The 21,643-nt window shown below is 38.5% G+C and overlaps 1 protein-coding gene across 1 annotated transcript in view; it reads right to left on the bottom strand.

Moving 5' to 3' along the window:
* LOC113124721 (transmembrane protein 132D) overlaps positions 1-21,643 on the bottom strand; it is a 123,119-nt gene that overhangs the window by 16,755 nt on the left and 84,721 nt on the right. The window contains exon 5 of the mRNA XM_026297792.1: positions 13,089-13,278. Within this exon, the coding sequence (XP_026153577.1) occupies positions 13,089-13,278 (190 nt within the window). The remainder of the gene's footprint in view (positions 1-13,088; positions 13,279-21,643) is intronic.

The raw sequence follows: 21,643 nt of genomic DNA, 5'->3' as shown, positions 1-21,643 counted from the left end.
ATTAACTGAACCACCAGAAAAATGTTACAGAAGAATGTAGTTTTCACATTGCTTCTTTTGTTTTATTAATATTACCAGATATACTCTGGTTGTTTATGCAACAGTGAAAAGCTACATATCCTCATAATAGAGGTAATAGTTGCTGTTTTTGCTGATGAATGTTTTAATTGACTTACTGATTTGAGGTAATGTTTTGTTTGAGATTGTTTTTTTTGTTTTTTTTTATTCCACGCGTTTTTCTTTAATTTTAAAACCTGTTGCCTATGTTACCATAATGCAACTTAACCTCCTTACAAGTAATAAGAAGGTCAGGTGTGTTATATCTATAGTAACTAGTGTAAACTTGAGTTATCAGCCTGTTAAATAATCATGGTTGGTTTTGAGAGATAGATTTACATAAATAAGACCCAGTTTTTGTTTATGCACAAAAACTACTTAATTAGGTTTAGATGCAAAAGTATTTCATTAGATTTAGAGAAATCTCTTGGTTTGGGTTACAACAATAATGTTCGAAAAGGGAAACTGTCTCCTGCATTTTGTTGTCCCAGTCATCCACCCCACCCTCCTCCTCATGCAGAATTTGTTTCTGTATATGATTTAACCAGTGGTCCCTGCCCCTCTCATAATTACTACAATAGCTACACATTGCTTAATTACAAGCATTGATGATTTGCACCTTCTAGCCTACCAGTATAGGTGCTGTCTGCCCCTTTTGAAGCGTGGCTACTAGTGTGATAACAATAGCAAATAGTTGCCATTTAACTGGCTGGTACGTGCAGTAATTCTCCCCAGCACCTGTAAGTACAATGAAATAGTCTGACGCCACAGACGTTTTAGTCTTTTTTTTTTTTTTTTTTTTTTTTTTTTTTAGCTATTCTCCAGAGCTCAAAGGGAGGGGGGGGGTGGAGCTCAAAATAATACTTAATATCATCTTCTCTGTGTTCAAGAGATATTACAAGATATACTTGAAGGACTTACAGAGGAGCAGGAAGAAGAGAATGAGATCAATTAAGACAACATGTGGTAATCCTTGAGCTCTCAGGGTGTTGGTTGTACAGAGAATTTGCTTTAACAGCGGATCCTGCTCATCACAGCTTAGCTTCAATAAGAGGCCTAAAACTTTAAAAGGCAAAAGAAAACTAGTCTCCAGACAGCTCTTTGTTCATCACTGTTTGCGTGGTTTCTTCAACCTTGTTCTTCTTTAGAGGAAAACAAAGATATAATTTAAAGTCAGCTGAAGTTAAAGGTGTTCCAAGTCTATACAAGGTTTTCTTTGCTGCATTTCTCTCTCACAAAGCATATTTTCTCTTTTTCTGATAGCTCTCAGACATCTGTGTGGAAGTTATTTCATCCAGATTGAGAGTAGGGTACAATTTTTAAAGAATGGGGAAATAGTGGAATTTCTTTTTTTCTTTCTCCTTCCTAACTGAAGATGGCAATTTTTAGTACAGACTGCACTGCTGTACATGTCAAAAACAGTTTTATGACAGGCTGATATTACAGTAACTTTTCATTTACTGCTGAAATGAAGGTGACAGTATGGGCAGGTATCATTGTTGCTTGGTGAATGTACAAAAAAAACGGGTGATTTAACCATCACCCTTTTTTTTAAACCATTAAAAGATTCTCCTTTTCTTACTTGAACCGAAACCTAAAAAGACTGAAAGAAACACAAGCTGTGCTCTGACAACAGTGTTATTAACTTTCCACTGACTTTTCTTCTGACATCTATTCAGGGTCTTTTAAAATAAGCAATGCCTTCCAATCTCAGCTTTTCACTTGGATTTCCAGGGAAATACTATCCTGCCTTGAATGTCTTCTTCTTAAATTATCATGGTGAAATGCTTGCAGGTGATCCCAAGCTTTTCTTACATATTTCACCTATTTCAAATGTGTGAATGACACATTTGTGAAAGTGTGAAAGTTTATCACAGATCTTTCTCGCAGCATTTGTGAATTTGTTTGGCTTGCCACGAGGGAAATGAAGTGTGTTCCTGAAGTTATGAAGAGGCAGGGGAAGAAATGTGGTATTCTGGTGAGCTATTTAGTGCTGTTCTGTACAGAGTTGATGTGAAATCCTTATATCTGTAATACATCTCAGGTTTCATAATGATATCTTAGGAGCTTGTGGGTGTATGCTAGAGGTGTTTCAGTTAATATGTATATTGGGAGTTTAGAAAAATGAACACAAAGTATTCATTCCTCCCCCTCAGCTTGAATTTGAGAGTGAATAACATTTCTCACAGATCAGATTCAAATAAATTTTTCATGCGTTATATACTGTAAAGCTAATTCACATTCAAATTAACTGTCATACCTGCTCCTCGATGAACAATAACGTGTTTATTCATAATTATATAAGAAATCAGGGTGTGTGATGACAAATACCTATATATATTTATGTATATATATATATATATATATTCTGTACTTCTTTGTGTGATTGTAAATGTCTTTTTTTTTAAAAAATTAATAAGCAATTAACACTGGGACATTATGAAAAGAGGGATCTTAATGAGCTCCAATAACATGTTTGTGCCACAAAGAACTGAATATTGAGCAGGCTCAGATCTAATACACACACTGAAATTAAGTGAAATTAAATGAGAGAGCTGGAGTGACGCATTAGGCATTAAAGACAGTATCTTTTTCCGTGAAATCTGCCTACCCTCTCACTGGACGTCATTTGGCTGCCTAATAGCCTCCCGGGGATATGAAAGGATGATGTGCATGTCTTATTCATGGAGCCTATTTGTACACAATGTCACATTTTGCAGACACTGCGGACCCCAAATGGCTGTATTATTAACAAACACCACAAACACATTTGCTACAGTACATATGTACTGGGAATGTTAATTGATGATTACCATAAATAACTTTGCTTAAAAGAAAAAGTAAAGACAACGTATATATACCTGGATGTATACCTGTCAGAAAATGTACTGCTTTTTATGCAGGACATTTTCTGACATTTATGGCTTTTTATGCTAACTGCGACCATCATGTTGGTGAACACCGCTGCATGAAGCTGTGAAAATTAAGTTGTCACTGTATGACGGAGCTAACTATCTGAGAGTTAAACAGCAAAGGCCACTGTTGCAGCTGCAGTGTTAATGCTTGGGACAAGCATCACTCTAATTAAACATGCAAAGAATATAAAAGAATATAATCAACACACAACACAAGTATAAGCAGCAGCCACCTGTTTTGAGTATAGATATGTGGCGACAGTTTTTGTGCATCTCTGGGGCGTCTCTCCCAGATGTGTAGTTGTTTCCAGCAGTATCATTTCCATCATGTAGATAAAGTCCTTTTATTATCTTGTATAAAACTTGTAAAGCCAGAATCTGCTGGGGGAGAGTGGAGTAACCTGATTAACGTTCATGTTAGTGTTACAGGTTATTTACTATTGAAGACTACAGCCTTTTTGATAAAAGAAAAATGGCTTAGACTTTGCTTTGTTAGAAATTTAGTCTGAGCTATTGTGTGTTCTCTAGTGAAGCCTGGGAGTTGTGCAGCATTGTTTGCTATGATTAATACACTGATTTTGTTTGTCTAGTCTGTGAGCAGTGAAAGTGTAAACTCCAGAACTCATCATTTTATATTATTTTATATATAAATCAAGTAACTTCCCATTTATTCATCTGTTCTTTCCTAATTTACTCCTAGAGCACGTCAGTGATCAAAAAACGGTTTTATTTTTGAACTTCATTTCATAACTGATTAATAATTAACTGATATTAGTTTTTCACATGGAAATTGCTTAAAAGTTGCATCTGTAACATTTACTGTACAGTACACATTAACTTTGTCACACACACACACACACGAGCACGAGTACACGGCTCCCTCCTCAGGCTCTCCAGACGCTTATCTTCACAACTTCTCATTGCAGAGCAGAGCAAGAAAAGAGAAGAATCGATAAAAGGCCATTATGCTTCTGTGCAGCCGGGGTATAAGGGTGGAGTGTGTGGGGGCTGATATGGTTGTGGATGAATGATGTGTAAGGTAGCAGACAACCTACAGAAGCAGTGCTTAGAGAACAGCTCAGCATACGTGAAATTCTGCAAGCTCAAGGACAAACTTCGCTGTTGGTACACAACTTGGAACACAGCGCTGAGATCTGGTGGCGGGGTGCCCGTGGAGGATGTTGATTTGTCTCGCAGTTTGCATATGGGATTTTTGAGCTGCTGTTGGGGTACCACCCCCATAACACTACAGTATAACAGCGGATTGGATATTTTAGACAATCAAGTGAGTTAAAGGAGAGATTCAGACAATTTAAAAACACAAATACCTGTGAATATGATTTACTATACATAAGACTCGAGCTTTTGTAGTCAGTTGTTTTAGTATATTTGTATACGGGTCTTGGATACAAGCAATGCCAAGTACAAAGTGAGGGAATCTCACAACATACATACATATATGGTACAAATACCTGCCAGTCAGCTTCAACTTGATAAATAAATATTATGGGCTATTTTTTTGGTACACTTGGCCCAACCTTGTAATATTGTGTAGACAATGGGGGCTTTCACACCTAATCTGCTCCAGTTCAAACAGTCTCCGCTGCTTTTGCTTAGTTTAGTCTTGGGTCTTGTTGGCAGGTGTGAAAACTGTGAGTTGAAATAAACAACCAAACCAAGACCATCTTAAGCAGAGGGCCTGCTTCTAAACAGGTGCAGTTTGTTGTCTGAAAGCAAACCGACCAACCACAGGGCTGTATGAGAGTTGTTTTTTTTTTTTTATATATATCAGCCGGAATTTAAAAACTAAACCTCTCTTTAATCCATCTTCCCGACAGTAATATTTCCGTAATGCTATGGTTCAAATGCTTTCTTATTTTTCCCATTTCTGTCTATGCCATTTATGATATACGAGGTCCAGTTTCAGTCTAATTCATAATCAGTTATTTCTTTGTGAGCTCCACCAGAGGATGCTGGGTGCAGTAAAGTGCTGTGCGACCTGCTGTCAGTCACTGGAATTGGATTTCTCAATGTTTCTCCATGTAGCAATAATGATGTAGAATAACAGTCACCAAACCTGCCTTATCAGTGAGTTGACTGTTAGTCAGCTTGTGTTATTTGCAAGAAGCAAGTGTGAACATAAATAATATCTTTTTTTTTTTTTTCTTTGTTCAAATCCAGATGAATATATCTACAGGCTTAAAAGCACACTAGACACAAACTTCACCTAAAAAAGCCATTTAAACTCATTATCTTCTTGCTGAGCTGACAGTGCCCAGCCCTGCACCACCACCTTTTTTGTGCAGTGATCTTTCAACCGGCTACAGTATCCATACCACCTTATATAGTAGCTTTTCATGACTTCGGTACATCTAAAATGTTATTATTATGTACAGTATCCAGTGTGTTTGAAGAGCACAGCATTGGTACAGTACCTTGAACAATAAGTGTACTGTAAGCTCAAGATGTGTTAGTGACAGTAACAGTGGGAAATATATGTATACTTACTTCAGAAGTAAAAGAGGGAGAGGGAAAATAGACATCTGAAATACGTTTAGTTTGCAACAGGGCCCTCAATACCGGCCAGCAATTTATAATTCATTGACTGAACAGATGCCTCGGACTCGGAGAAACACAGCTCAACTATTCACTAATCGGCTGAGATTGACAGTAAGCTCTCGGGCCCTGTGCTGTGTTGGCCCATAGTGCTTGTGAGTCGGATTTATATTGCCACTGCAGCACTCTCAGCTATTCAGTTCATATCAATTATCAATAAAAAGTCTATTCCCTCCGGCACCTATACTTTCTCCCCGTGCAACTCACAAACATCCGAACATCTGTCAACCTACAGCAGGAGATAAAATGAAAGTGAGGGCAGGGGAATCAACACGTCCAAGGATTTTTATTTTTTTATTTATTTTTTTTGTCATTTTTTTGCAGAAATAGTGATACAACAGCAGGGGCGAGAGTGTAGAATGTAATCTTTTTATGGTTATGGATTGGGAAAAAGGCACGGGAGCAAAGTTATTCTGCACTGCAAAGTCAGAGAGAAGCTGGAGCAAGGCAGTGATAACTGAAATGACGAAGGATGTGATAGAACAGGCAAAAAAAATGGAAAATTACTTTTTTTTTTTTTCCACGAGTGACGAAGATGTCGGTGATTGCAGGTGCAGCCTTTGAAACTTTTTTGAATGACCAGGTTTGTGAGGTTCAGGGAGATGAGCGACAACAGAGGAAACATTACCCTTCATTTCCAAGAATTGCACATACACAGACTGTTTAGTCACTTTTCCAAAAGTGTGTTAGTTGAATTTTTTGCGACAATGACATAAGCTGAATAATCAAAACCTGTGTCCCCACTGATGTAACACAATTGGCAAAGCAGAAACTGTTGCAATATTGGCAAAAAAAAAAAAAACAAAACAAAGAGTTGGGGGCAGTTTGGGGGCATTCTGCCACGACCAGGAGTAAGAAATACCACTATTGATTGGCAAATCAGGACCTGCAGTGATTTATACTCTCCTCATTAATTAGATATTGATTTATTACATAAACTGTTGGCCTGACAATCTGTTGGATTTTGTTATTGTGTACTGTGTGCTCTAAATACTTTTAGTGAGATTAAATGTTAAGCCCCTGTTGGTTTTCCCTCCCCATACTTTCTCACTCTTTAACATTAGAAGAGAAAATGCCAAAGTCAGCAATGGCAAATTGGCTGTCCCTGATAAAGCCTGTCCATATTCTGAGGGCCCCTCTTCTGTTTCTGGAGGCAGTTTGATTAGAATAAGCCATAGAGCTGCAATGGACCCTGGCCCTTGCCAAAGAAAAAAAGCTCTTAAGCCTGACTGTGTGAGGGAAGGCTAGCCAGCAAAAAATCAACAAACACATGACAACAAATTACAGAATGTACAAGTTTAGCCTCAAGCCTGACTGACACACACTGAAGCTGCATCATGAGTCCAGCGAGAGCAAAGACAGAGATGTTGGGTGGCAGCAGGGGTGAAAAAAAGTTGCATGTCTTCACTACAGAAAACATTGAACGACATTGGTATTCATCCGAGGGGTGCTGTTTTTTCCCTGCCTCATGTTCAACATTGTATTCATATTTAGAAGTTGCCATGACTCTTATTCTGAGCACAGAGCAGCTGCACTATATATCTAAATTACTGAAAAGAAACTTGCTGCTGTTTTCAAGCAAGAGGCTTTTGTTTTTCTATTCTACTCTACAGGTTAGTGCAACTAATAAGTGGGATTATAGGTTTTAACAATTTCCTGTACATTTTGTGTAAATGTGCAGATAATCAAGCAGACATTTCCTAAATTTAAGACATATTCAAAACAAATATATTTATATAACAAAGATGGACACATTATTTTCAAGTTTACTGAGGTCAGTGATGATTTCACAGGGCATATTTGTTTTTTTTTTGGCCCAAAATCTTTACGGTTTTGGTTCGCAGACAAAGTTAGTGAACACAAAACAAACATTGTTTTTCTGAGGGGTATTTATCATGTTTACTAGATGATGGGCAAATAGGAAAAGACATGGTGAAGATATGTCTGAGGTCATTCAGTGTCATCATTGCACGGTGTTTGCTTATGCAATATTTGCAGTATTGGCCTCAAAACTCAGGCATCAAAAAAAAAACCAACAGCTTTTTAGACCTGAATAAATAACGCTAAAAGTGTTGTTGGGTTGAACAGAGTTTTCTTGTTTTGATCTTTGTCATTCTCGCTCTCTCTCTCTCTCTCCTCTGACTTGTAGTATAGGGTGATCAACACCAGAAATAAGAAACAAGCCTGGCACGTAGGCTGAATCCACAAGGAGTAAGAATGAAAGGGAGAATTAATGCTGTCAAAATGCATTGGAGAAAGAGACACCAGTAAATTAGAGGCCTGTATATACACAAGAGGACTTAATTAAGCTATAAGGGGCATTATGGCTGCATGCAGATGGCTAATGCTACCTTGAGGACTCTTAGGATGCCAGTGGATAGCCTCAATGCACAGCCTATTACTGCTCTGCCTGGCCAATTCCAAATACAGTTCCTGACAGCGTGACAGTGTGACTGATGGCAGCCTGCAAGACCATTGCTGGCCAACCCTGATGCTGCGATAGCACTGTGTGTAAATGACAGATATGAGGACCGCTTTCTTTTTTATCTGTTGCTCTTGCCTGCAGAGGCTGCAACTTCTTATTAATTCTGTTGTCCTTTTTCCCTCAACCTGTCACTATCTGTCAAACACTGGTACATAGTCAGGATGGAGAAGCAATATTTGGCCAAACTCTAATTATTCTAGACAAGGCAACTAATCCATTTAAAAAAAAAAAAAAAAAAAAAAGAAAAAAATGTTGAGCTTCCTGCTAATGGCCCTGATTATAATGTTATGGGACTGTGAACACAAAGCTAACATTATTGAGTTTGAAATGGAGTGAGCTACAGAGGCTAATGATAGCATTGGGGATGTACTATAAAGAGCTATGGGGGCCACACTGGGTGTCTCCTCTAATGAGAGAACAGAGAGCCACAGCATGGCAAGGAAGAGATGAAAAATTCATGGTGGGATGCGGTAAATGTAGTGCCCTGTCCATTTGCATGTTCTCTGCGTGTGCAGTCTTTTAAGTTTGCTAATGAAACGTGTCTTACCGTCTCTTCTCCCCTGCACCTTTTCAGATCCAGGTTGCACTTCATATAGTTCAGCATCAGTTAATGATCCCTTTCAAATCCAAGTAAGCAATGCCTTATTAAGGATATGCAGGCATTTGTCTCTGTGACACTGAACCACTGTTTACAACTTGAGTTGATTTCAGTTCATGATATCACAGTAATGTGCAAGACCTTTTGTTCAGACAGGAAACGAGTATAATGGGAGCAGTTTCTCTATAAGTACTGACTTTCTCTTAGCTTTCTCTTTCAGTTTGCACTTATGATCATCTGAGAGTTTCAGGGCTATTAAATCTATTGATTTAAAAAAGATTCAAACAGAGTATCTTACAAGAAAAGCACTTGAGGTTAACAAAGTATCTAAAAGATATACTATAACACCAGAGCTCTTCGTCTGAATGAACCACGGGATCTTTTATCAAATCCTAAAAATGTACTCCTTAAATCCATTGATGAATGAGCTCTAGTTTCCAATACAAGTCAATATTAAGAATTCTCCAATATAAAGTGTCCTTTCCTAATGTTAGGACAGCAATTTCTCTTGTTCTGTCCTGTTTGAAGATAATGTTACAATAAATATTCTCCAAACAAAGGAAATTGCTTTGAGAGTAAGTGTAATTATCTCTTCACAGCCCCAGAATGCATCTCTCATTGTGAGGAAAAATTAAAGCTTAAACTGAATGTTAAATTACTCGCTAAGATAAATGTTTTCTGTGCTGAAGTAACTATCTAAAAAAGCCAGTCAGGCCACAAAAAGACACAGTATTGGGAGTCATTGATTGGGCTACAATACAAATTGGTTTGTGGAAAAATAACCTGCTCTCAAATGATGGGTTCTGTCCATTTCTGTTAAATGATTATCCAGGTCTGATTTTTCTTGCTTTTATGCAGTAATTGAAGGCACAAGGAACCAGAGTTTTAAAAAAATAAGCCTCTGGTAACAACTTCTAACCGACAAGCCTTCTTCCCTACTTGTTTTTGTATGCCTTTAGCTTCTCTTATATATTTCCTCCTGTCTTTTTTGCTTTTAAAAATATTTTTTGCCCCCAACCTTTCTCTGCTGGTGCTGTTTCGATATTTGTCACACTTTCAGTCAGTTTTCCTTGAGGACAGGTTACACCAGTTGTCAGCACAAGATTGCTAGATCTAGAAAAACCTGGGTCCCGTTTTATTTATTTATTTATTTGTTTTGGCAGGCAGATATTGCACACGTGCACACGCGCTTCTGTGTAGGAGCGTAGGCCAGAAGCGATTAGAGAGAGATGAGAGCTTTATTGAACAGGGCTGTCTGGCATTCTGCACACAGACGAGCGCTGCTGTAAAGATTGGTGTCTACCTACAACTTCTGCCACAAAGGTGAAGATTGATGTCAACTACGAGCCCCCAGTTTAATCAAACTATTTGCTGACTGTGACTTATATGTCTCTGATTCATTACTTAGGTCTGAAAGTTCAATAGCCACTGTCAAAACAAGTGTGTTACTTGTAGTGTAAATGCCTATAATTTGAACACTGAAAATGATAATGAATGAAATGAAAACAGGGTTATTATAGTCTGACAGGTTGTATCAGCTTATTGCTCCTTATATGACAGACTAGATAAGTGTTATCAGACATCATTAACAGTACAATTTGAAGTTACTTGTGTTTTGCCTGAGTACAAAGGACTAAGAATTCAAAGTTGTGAAATACAGAAAAAAAAAATGTTCAAGCTGGACAAACTTCAGAACCAACTGTTACGGGCGCTTGCTGCCGTGATATGTTGGGCTTCCTCGACTTTTTCATTTTGTACAGTGCATAATCCTGCTCACATCAAGAAACTTCAACCAGAGAACGCTTATCCTATACTCCCTGCAGGGGCTCCCAGTTCATTCCAGATAAAACTTCAGTGTATTTCAGATCGTGCTGCACTGTGTCCACCTCAACAAGCCTCTTCATGTATCTCAGCAGTAATATAGAAAACTGCAGGAAGAAACCATTTTTCTTACTTGATCTCTTTACTTTGAACAATCCCTCTTGTGATTGGAGATACCCACTCTACTGCTGTTTCTATATTCAGTGTAAAAGCCAATTTATTTCCACTTTCATCTGGCCAATTTTATTCACTACTAGAAGAGTGACCTAGTCTCTTCTCATACTTTGCGGTTAAAGAGCTGCAGTGTAAGTGCGGTACACAGCTGTTCATCTGATTGGAAGTAAGCAGTTTGTCTGTGATGTGTATTGGAGCTTTGTTTGCAGATGAGCAGTCTTGGCATCCCTGTGATCCCTTGACTTTTAAGACTATGTGTCAGGCAGGCCGCTATTGATGTTCCAGATTATTATTTAGCTGCTGTTTTAGCCACTTTTCTTTGGTCCCATCTGCATGTAACCCTTCAAAAGTTCAGATCAGTTTAAGAGACTTACCTAGATGTGGGATTTTGGCAATTAAGTTGATGATTAAATGATCGAATCGATATTCAAATCATTACAAGTCTAAAGATAAATGAGCCTGTCAGGTTATCTAATTTGGCCTCAAGATATATGTTATAGACTTTATCTAGGAGGGGTTTATCCATCTTATTTTGGATTGCAGAGTGTTTTGTCTTATGTGATTCTCTCTCTGGGATTTGTTTGGGTAGTTAGAATTATCATGATTACATGTATGCTTATCATGTTTTTCTCTTTTTAATAATTCACCATGTGGAATAAATTCACCAAGTTTACCATGTGGAATTAACACACCGTCAGCTATAGGTTCGTCAGTTGTATTTCTCATTTCCTTATATGTGACAACAATTAGTAAATAACAAAATGTCATTTTAACATTGACAAAAAAGTTGTGAACTTTTAAAAAGACATTAAAAGTTTAGAAATGCGGTCAAAGTCTCAAGGCTACTCCACTGGTCAGAAACCATCAATCAGCAGTGAACTGCTGCCTCACCAAATTTCCATAATAAAAGTTTATGAAGCGCTCGTAGGCATTTGATTTTTTTTTTTTTTTTTTTTTCATGGTCATTATCAGTGAGGAAAATTAAAACTATTATCTCTTTGCAGCATACTGAATGGGTTTTCTTCCATTTTGGAAAAACAATCATACAATAATTTATCATGTTTACACAGTAATTATCATTATACAATTAGCAATCTGAAGCCTCTTGCCAGTCCATCCATGTTTGGACTGTCTAAATCCAAACTCAATTAACTTCTTAGTCAGCAAACCAAGAGCTGCACTAACCAGATTACTGGCTATTAAAAAGTGCAAGCCTTGTGTTAAAAATTCTTGGGCCAAGCTTTTCTTTTATGAGGCCACGGGGTGTTAATAATTTTATTATACAGTATTTTCTTCGATCACTGCTAATAAAAAAGCCTGAACGATTTGATGTGTTTGGCAGAGTGAGAAACAACATTCAGGTTTCTTTTTCCATGGAAATCCATAATGAACTGCGTGATTATCAAAAAAACAAACAAAACAACAAAACCCCAATGTTTTTATGTAATGAATCTGTTTCTATAAGAAGCACCAGGTTTAAAAAATCTGTTTTAATGTTTCTGCCGTGATGAACACCCTAGGTTGAGACTGGTTGCTGTACATTTGATATTCCAAATTAAATAAAGGCCTTTTACATAATCGAGCTCCATTCAAGAGTGTCCAGAGAGCTTTTTTCTTGTTTGGTTTATCTCGATGTGCACCTTAATATTTTTCTCATTGTACTCATTGACAGTGAGCACAAGGCCCCTGGCTCTACAATAACTGTTTGTATTCTGAACTTAACTGAACCTCAGTACCGTTAAGCATTTTTGTACTACTTCAGCACGTTGGATTTAAAAGGATACAAGGATCTGAATTGTTATCTTTAATTTGATACTCTGTATCAAATGACCTTTGTTGGAGGTCTTAACTGTTCTCCTTCATTCCTTATAACCAAGGCCTGTACTAAATTCTATTAGGTGTAATCAACTACTCATTCAGGTTTGTGTGCCACCTAAGTTGGTGAGCGGTACTCATCTTGTCATGTGTTATTGTAGAAAACTTCAATTTTTTGTGCAGGAGGAAATGATGTGTGTTTTAATGTTATTCTATTGCTGCAGCCAGTGTTTGTGTTTTCAATCTCCTTGGGTCTGTTCTGGTGACATTTTGAATCAGATGTAGTTATGGTCTATTCTGACCACGTCCAAAGATCTGTTTCAGACAGTTCATGTTAAAATCCCTATTGCTACAATAGAACTTGCATACATGGCTGTTTGCAAGATTAATAGCGTTCTGCATGGAAAGATCATGAGGCTACTGTGTCAGAGCTGTCTGGTATATTAAAAGTTGGACACTCCCTCATCAGAGCCATATCTTGTCTTCTTGTCTTCACATGACAACTACTTTGTCATGTTGTAATCATTAAGACAGATTTTACAGGACTACAAAGAGCTATTGTAATTGTAATGGCTTCCAACTTGCATCGCAACCACCCACTCCTTACCATGGCTAGTGGAACAATGCCACCCAGGTCCTGGGGTGCCAGGCGGATGAAGGTCTGCACCTCACTGGTCAGGGTGCGGGTGAGTGGATACTCCACCTGCCACGTCACCTCCCTCCCCCCCTGAGCCACCGTCAGACCGTTCACCTCTAGATCCACCTGCAGTACTCGCTGGTAGCCCGCTGCCTCCATGCTGCAAGGGGAGAGAGCGAGAAGATCTATGTCAAGAGTGGGTTTAGATAAAAGATGAGGGTGGAAAATTGGAGGCAAAGAGTGATAAGTAGAAATCCCAAAGGCACAAGCCAAAGCACAACAAGATAGAAATAAGGTGGGAGTGAAAAGGGATGAGAAAATAGCAGGGGAATCAATGAAGTGAAGGAAGAAATAAGAAAAAATAAAACCACAAAATAACACATCAGGAATGGGCAAAAACATGAAAAAAGAGTAAAACAATCAGACTATGCAAAGAGAAAGAAACATGAGAAAATGAGAGAATAGGTAAAATAAGGGGTGGAAGGGGAATGACAAACATGGAGCAGAAACGGGAGGAATTGAGTTTAAAAAAAGTGGAGAGAAAAAGGCTGAAAACAGAAGAGAAATTGGTCTTTATTGTCTAATATTAGCAGCATTTGGTATTGGGGGGGACATAAAAATACACCAACATATTAAATGTACAGTTATTCACATATAATGAAAACGTGTAACACAAATACTAGTAAGCTGAGGATGGTTCTGTAGTTCCTATATGCAGATGATTTTACTCTACAGGGATATAGTCTGTTTTTCCCTAATATTTAAGCAACATAAGACTCATCTCGAAATCTAACATGAAACTAATCACAGCGCTATTGAAATTTATTCTCACATCCACACGCAGAACCATGATGTTGGCAAAAAAGCAATTTATTTTTCTCCTTGCAATATGGAGCTTCTCTCACAGAGATTGCAAGGGCCAAGCAAATAATTTTCTCTCAGCTGATGGAGATGCAAACAAAGCAGAAAAACAATGAATTTGCCGAGTGTTAGGTTTGATCAAGCTGCTGCCTCTCCCTTAGGTGTTCTTTGTCACAGTCAAAACTCAATGCAACACCTTTTCCAACACCTAGACACAGATATGCATGCTGTCTTGAAAAATACAATTTGCACCAGGGCATCCAGAAGTGGCTCATAAATATTCATGTTATGTGACTGTGCTTCTTCAAATGACAGTTAAAACAATTTTTTTAAAAAAACTTGTATAATTTCAGAAAAGAATAAAAAAAGAAAGTTTTGATATAAAATTATTTTTTTTAAATATACCACTATCTATGTTTGTTGCTTGGTTGTCTCACAATTAAAGTAAGGCTGTTAAGAACCCATACTGAGCATGATAAGGGGTTGTTGGGAGCAAGATCCAAGGTTTTCCTTGAATTTATTTTGGCCAAGCCTTGCATAAAAAAAACTCCCCCAACTCTCCCTTATATGTGTGCACTTCAGATGTCTCACTTCAAAGTGCAAATTTAAGGATACACCCTAGTAGAAGAGGGTAAGAGAGGACCGTTTTGGAAGCTGAAACTCAGTGGATGAAAACAGCTTGAATCACAATTCTGGGTCACGCAGAAAAGCTTTTCAGTTTCAGCAGGTAGTTTTCTGAATTATGCTAAATGTTTCCAAATAACCGCTGGAAAGCTTTGGCAGGTGAATATTGGTGTGAGTGAAGCCATGTTGAGACACGGTTCAGGAATTATACAGCTGTACTGAAGTGCAGTATAGCGCTGGTCCCTTGTGATATTGTTCACACTGTTTTAAGTCCTTCTCTCAATTTTTATCCCAAAAGTTTATTTTTGGTGTTCTCATCAAATCCCCTGAAAGTAACAATGGATTTACAGATATGTAGTTTATTCCTCTGTGCCACAGAGCTCCGCTGTTGTTGACAAACTATTAAATTAGCGACGATGTTGCACTTCATAATGTTTCTTTTTTTTTCTGAGAAGCACAGTAATTTATTTTCATTAGATGGCACTTACATCCTACAGGATGTAACAGTTTGCAAATATTATTTCAGTAGAAATATGCTCCTAAACATAATATAGAGGTGTTACCAAAGGCTCCTGATTGAACAGCCTGGCAGCAGTACAGAAAAATCTTTGACTGAGGCTTGCCCTTCTGGCCAATCAGTGCGTGGACAAACGTCAGGTCTGCTCCCCTCACGCCGAGGCTTCAGACATCACTATTGCTGACCCTCAGGCCAGGCCAGGCTCCTTATTCATGCATTAACTGAGGCAGGGTGCACAGCAAAGATGGCAAGAAAAGACACAGTGAAAGGAAAACAGCACTCTCCACATATGGAGTTTAGAGGGAATAGTGATTTCTAAATGGGAGCTAATTTGGTTTAATTGCTGTTTGATTAGTACGCTGTGTAGCATTCATATTGTAATTTCATAACGTTTGATACGTGAAAGGCTGGACTGAGCAATACTGAGCAGGGAGTCAGAGGGTTGCATATTGAAGCTTTAAATGCCTACTATAGCAGTAAATATGTATTCATCCACAGCTGGAAATAGTTCCCATGCATTATTATAATGTTTGCTGAAAACTACAATACCAATCTGTTTTGGCCTGAACCTCTTTACAAAATTAAACTCTTTATAACTTGTTTTTAAAGTTTTATGTTTTCAGCCAACACACAGGGGCAACTTTCATGGAATTTGTTCACTGTAAGGAAATTCTTAATATTAACTGGCAAGATTTTTTTTATTTTTTTTTTAAATATAAAACCAAGAGATTAATCTCTGTTTCTACAAAACATTAGAGCAGCAATAGACAATTCTCCCATACTTCTACCTTATCATGTCTCTAGAGTACTCACTTCACATTTATGTTTATCTCGTAAACAGACCACTATATTTCCAATATTTCCACACTAAGGCAAACTAAAGCATTTATTTAAAAAAAAAAATCTGACAACCAACACAAACCAAGAACTTAATCAAGAAAAAAAAAACTATTACATTATAAGCACTATGTTTGCACTTTTTAAATTATATTTTCATGTGGGATGCAGTTGAGCATGTTCCAGGCTCATTTTTGCTCTTTGAAATCCATTTCCTTTTAATCACAGTTAGACTTCAAAAACAAAACAGAGGAAGTAAACTGCTGAGAGCAAACATCTCACACAACCCGAGCTGGAAATTGTGGTTCTACATGGTTACTCATATTAAGCGGGTTTTGTTGAAAATCCCCACCTTTAGGTGTGCAGGTGTGGACTGTGATTGTCAGGGATTTGTTGAAGCTCAGGTCCATCCATCACTCTCTCATCATTTTTAGTTTCTCTCAGACAGAGTGCTGTAGAACTGCAGTGGGATGTCCTCTACTGCCTTGACAACATGCTGTGCAGTGATTATGTGGTTTACGTTTATTGTGTATAATTAGAGCCAAATCAATTATGTGAGGCAGACAGTCTGGCTTTACAATGAAGATGCAAACAATCAGGGCTTTAGTGCTGAACTCTACAACTGCCCTTCTCTCTGTATTCAATCTGCCTTTTTTGTGTTCTCTTTATTATGGCTTTTTTTTGTGTGTGTGTTTGCACTTTCTTTCTCCAGTCCTCCCTCACATGTAATGTGACATTGCTCTCAGTAGAGGGCAGTGTTCTCTCTCTCTCTCTCTCACCCTCTCTCACCCCTTCAACCAGCGTGTGTTTGTGGTGATGAATGTCTACAGCCCACCAGCTCGAGAGGTCAGCCTGCTTCCTCCATGTCTCATTAGAAGCATAACCGCACCGTGTGCCCTTTTCTCAGCGCGATTACCATACAATTCAATGCACTCACCGAGAAGCATCACTTCTCCTGCCCTGAGTCATGGATGGGGAGGAGAGCAAGAGGTTAGAGCCAAAAACACAGAGCGGAAACAGAGTTATAGGGTTATAATAAAAGCCAGAAATGTCTACTGGGATCACAGAACTAACTGTGTCACTGAAAAAAGCAGCACAGTGACAATGGCCTGGTATCGTAACAGGTTTGTTGTGGTGAAATGAGCTAGAATACTGGTCATGTCATTTTCAGGAGGCTTTTGAGGTATCTCCATTTGTCAGTCCTATTGTTGGAGGGGGGGTGGGGGGTGTTAAAGCACAAACAGAACAAGGTAAAAGAATCCACTCTGTGGAGAATACCTTTGCACTTTCAATTCTCTAAGATACATTTCAAACATGCCATTGTAGCAACAATAGGGCTCTGAGCAGGAAGAAGTGGCATAACAGGAAAAAAAAGTGACAAGAGTGAAATTCCTTTTGTTCGAAAACAGGAAAATAAAAGTGGAGCTAAGGAGCACAAAAGATCTGTTAAACATTCAGCCTTTTTTTTTTTTTTTCCACTTTTCACTCTTAACACCTCTGTGGATATCTGGCTCTGAGAAAGGGAGCAGAAGAAAAGTCGGCTGTCTGTTTTGGAGACCCGAGGGGTTCCTTTCATGCACAGCAGTGATTTGGTTATCACTGACAACAATGATACATCAAAGACCTCAATCTTTTTCAACACAGTGGATCAACAGTGGGTCCAGCAACAGGAGGAGGGAGAGACAGAGAGAGAAAATGTGTGTGTGTGTGTGTGTGTGTGTGTGTGTGCGTGTGTGTGTGTGTGTGTGTGTGTGCTATGAATAATACCCTAGACAGCCCCATTTAGGCAAATGTCGATATATTTTTTACCAATTATGGGAATGAGAAGAAAATGGGAATTATCTAAAAAACCCATATGTCTATAAATTCAATCCAAAAAGAATATCTCCTTTCTTCTCTGAGTGTCCTGTGTGTGGTGAGTCAGATGATTTGCTTTTGCAGCTGTATTAATTATTTGCAGTTCACTTACTCTCCAGCTGTGCGGCTGAGTGTTTTCTCCATTTCGAGTCTCGATGTCTCTCCAAACAGGAATACGTTTTGATTCTAATTGGTCCGAGTAGCTTGGGGGAAATCGGACAATGTTTCAAATGAACAAAACCTGGTGTGTAGTTATAAAGGTCACCGCACATTTAAAGTAGAAACTACCTCTGAGTGTGAGCTCAGAAGAGGCTAACCAGAATTTGTGTGTAATGAGGTCATTTAGCCTGGTGTCGTTGGGGGTCATTAGGAAATTCATATTAATAAATTAGAATCTGCTGCAATGGTGGCTGTGTGTGCACGTGTTCAGAGGAAATCCAAGCTTCGTTTTGGTGAGTTTCACTATCTCAGGTCTAATATCTAGTTTTTTCTCCGCTCTCGAATCTATTAGAGCTCAAACCTGACACTACTCTTACTGTGCTTTTCTGGTGAACACCAGAGAGAGATGCAAGTGAACGTGACAGTTTGGAGAAGGCTGCAAATGGGCGATGATCAGGAAAGAGTGACAGGGAAAACGCCACAGCGTAAAGCAAAATTGGAGAAATAGCTGGAAATGATGTGTGACTACCCGTGCTTTATTCATTGTGAGCCTCTCAAAACGGCAAAATGATTCTCCAAAGATAACTCACTGAGCATCCCAGTTGTTAGTAATATACGGTGCTCATAAAACACTTGAGCTATAAACCTAACCTTGTGCTGTCTGTGAGGGGGGGGGGCAGGTGGTTATTCTTCCAGTGATGCCTGTTTCATCTGTGTTAATGATCTGATAAACATTGACACATGACAGTCAGCGATCACAAAATGAAACCATGTCAAGTGAAACGTAGAATTAACAAATTATGTCTACTGGAGATTTCCCTCCGGATCTATCAAAGCCTCGACGTCAGCCCTGTCCCTGTCAGTACAGATTAGCTTGTCTTCACAGTGGGCCTGCAGAGAGTGAAAAACGGGAAGAGAAATATTGCAGTTCTTCTCTCAAATTGCCTCTTTGGTCTGTGTTTGGTTTCTTAGATATTTTCTAAAATAACCCCCTCTGTTTTCTCCTCCTGTCGTCCATCTCGCTCATTTCTTTTCTAACCTCTGTTCTTATTTTTTCACTCCTCCACTCCCTCTTCCCTATTCCCTTCACTCCCATCTCACCTTCTCAACTCTCCCTTCTCCTTCCTTAACCCATCTTGGCTCTCTCAACTGCCTGCTGGTCTATTTTCTTTCTTTATGCCATATTTTTCCTATATTCCTCTCAAACGGTGTGTGAAATGAGAGGATTCGGGCTTCCTGCAAGAAACAGATGTGGCTCCATGCATCAACCAATCAAAAGGCATGTTGCCACTCTGTACCATATCATCCCAAAAGCCAGCCAGAGCCTAAAAAGCAGTCAAGTAAACACAGACATTTCCAAGCAAATTGGAGATATTAACAAGGTGCAAAAGCTCTGTGGCGAGCTCATCTTGTAATAACTGCATCAAAGTCAGATCATGATCAGCAAGGTGTTGTCAAGGCAGTAACAGATGTAGATGCTTTTCTTATCAATATGCCTGCCACTGTTAGTTATTTTATGTCATGGTATTTAAATAGCAGCAGTTTCTGAAAAGAAGTATGAACATACCGTTTCCGAGTACCCTGCTTATCACGTAGCAACAGGGTGCCTGGAAATATATGTGAAATGATTTTTTTTTTTTAGGAAAAGAAAAACAACCTTGCAGTGGAGTGTTTCAGATGTTTTATCATAAACCCTAACCAGCAAACTGTCATTTCACTGTCTTGTGCTGTAAAAACTCTTCACATGCAGCTAACCTCATGCTGCTTACATTACTATACATCTATATTTTATTTAATATAACTGTCTTGCATTTATGTGGATGGAGACGTCAGTCTTTTGATGAGTCTGATCTGTTATAACTATTATTATAAATATTTTATTATTATTGTTTCGTGTCATATTGGAAGGTAGGAATATTGTTTAGGTTGGAGGGCTTGTTCTTGCTCACACTTATTTATATATGTAACACTGTACTTTTTGGATTGATAAATATGTTGTGCGTCTTATCTGGTCTCACTGCTATTACACCTCTTGGTCAGTTCAATAGGTCATTATCATGCACCAGGTCAGTCGTCATGTTTGCAATAATAACCTTAGTGTACCAGGTTTAGACACAAAAACTAGTTTGATAATAGTTTGGGTTAAAAATATGATTTACTAAAGTAACATTGTCTGCACACATCAGTTTGAAATAGGAAACAGCTGTTTGATCACCCACTGATCAAACATCCTCCTCCCTATATGGACATTGTTGCACTTCATGCAACATCACCAACAGTGGATAATTACTGATAGGGGTCAATATTAATTATAAAACATACTGATAATATGCACTTTGTGGTCTACCAGCAGATGCAGATTGCCTTTACATAATTACTGGCACGAAAACAGTTGATAACAGCCATTTAATCGGGCGATAACATTTGAAACGGCTTGAAAAAGAAAGAAAAAAAAACGCTGATTGTATAATTGCAAACAGAAAATACCACAACTAGTTTGTACACAAATGAATGTTTTAACTTCTGAAAGCAGAAATAAATGCAGCCTGCAAACAGCCTTTGAACACAACATGCTTGCTGTTTACCTCTGAGTCAGCTACACTGAAGTAAGAGATTAAAGAATTTCTGGAGGTGAGTGAGGTCTTTGCAAAATGAGATTTGAGGAAATGCTTTTATTCTTCCAGTTTCTCAGCATATCTACACAGCTGGTAGTTTATGAACCAAGCTAATGCTAATTTTCTAATACAACAGTGCTTCAATAGATACATAGATACTGCATCATGAAGGTGATGATGATTTTGAGTGTAATTTCTCAAATAAGTGAGTTTCTTGACAAAGTATTTAAGGAGCATAGTGTACAATGTGTGTTTGGGAGTAGCCCAGTGCCATTATCATATTTTACCCACATTACCCTATACCAAACCACTCTCAAAGACTGGCTGGTTACAAGCCATGCTTAAGACAGTGACTACAACACAACACAATCAGTCACCGTATGAACACCATCTTCTATCCTTTTATTGATTTCTGTGAGCTGTAGGAGAGTTAGTAAAATTCTCCAGAGGTCTATGGTGCTCATCCTCTTATCCTGGACAATAAGATCAACTCAGTGTGACAGCCTAATCTCCCCCTTGGAGTTTAAACTCTCCACCAGAAATGACACTTCTTCTTTTTCTTGTTACTCACACATATACACAAAGATGACAAGGGTTTAGATTAAGTTGTCCTTTTCATTATTTGCTTCTGAGTTGCTGCCTGATACTGTTAAATCTTGTGATGTGCATGATTTTAAGCTCTGCGCACAGTGGCCTCAAACGTATCTATTTGATTGCATTTGCTGGAGTTTTCCTCTTATGCTACTGTCTTTTCGTCTCTTTGCTTTTGGCTTACCTCTCCCCTGCCTCCACTTAGTCCCCATTTCTCTTTTTTATGTTTTCCTTCTCGTCTTTAATCTGTCTCTCAATAAGCCATAACATTGTTGCACAGAGGAAATTTGCCATGTAATCACTGCTGCCCTCCTCATTTCATTTGCCTCTTCTGCTCTTAGAGGAATGTGAACAGATATATTTGGTGGTTTGATCTACACAGCGAAGCCCTGAATCATTACACAATTTTCCCTCCCTATCAGCAGATCTAAATCTACCATAAAGCTGGCGTCAACCTGAAGAAA

The sequence above is a fragment of the Mastacembelus armatus genome, chromosome 12 (genome assembly GCF_900324485.2).
Source record: "Mastacembelus armatus chromosome 12, fMasArm1.2, whole genome shotgun sequence".
Lineage (NCBI taxonomy): Eukaryota > Metazoa > Chordata > Actinopteri > Synbranchiformes > Mastacembelidae > Mastacembelus > Mastacembelus armatus.
Note: the sequence above shows the minus strand (reverse complement) of the source record. Positions and strands in the feature narration are given on the sequence as shown.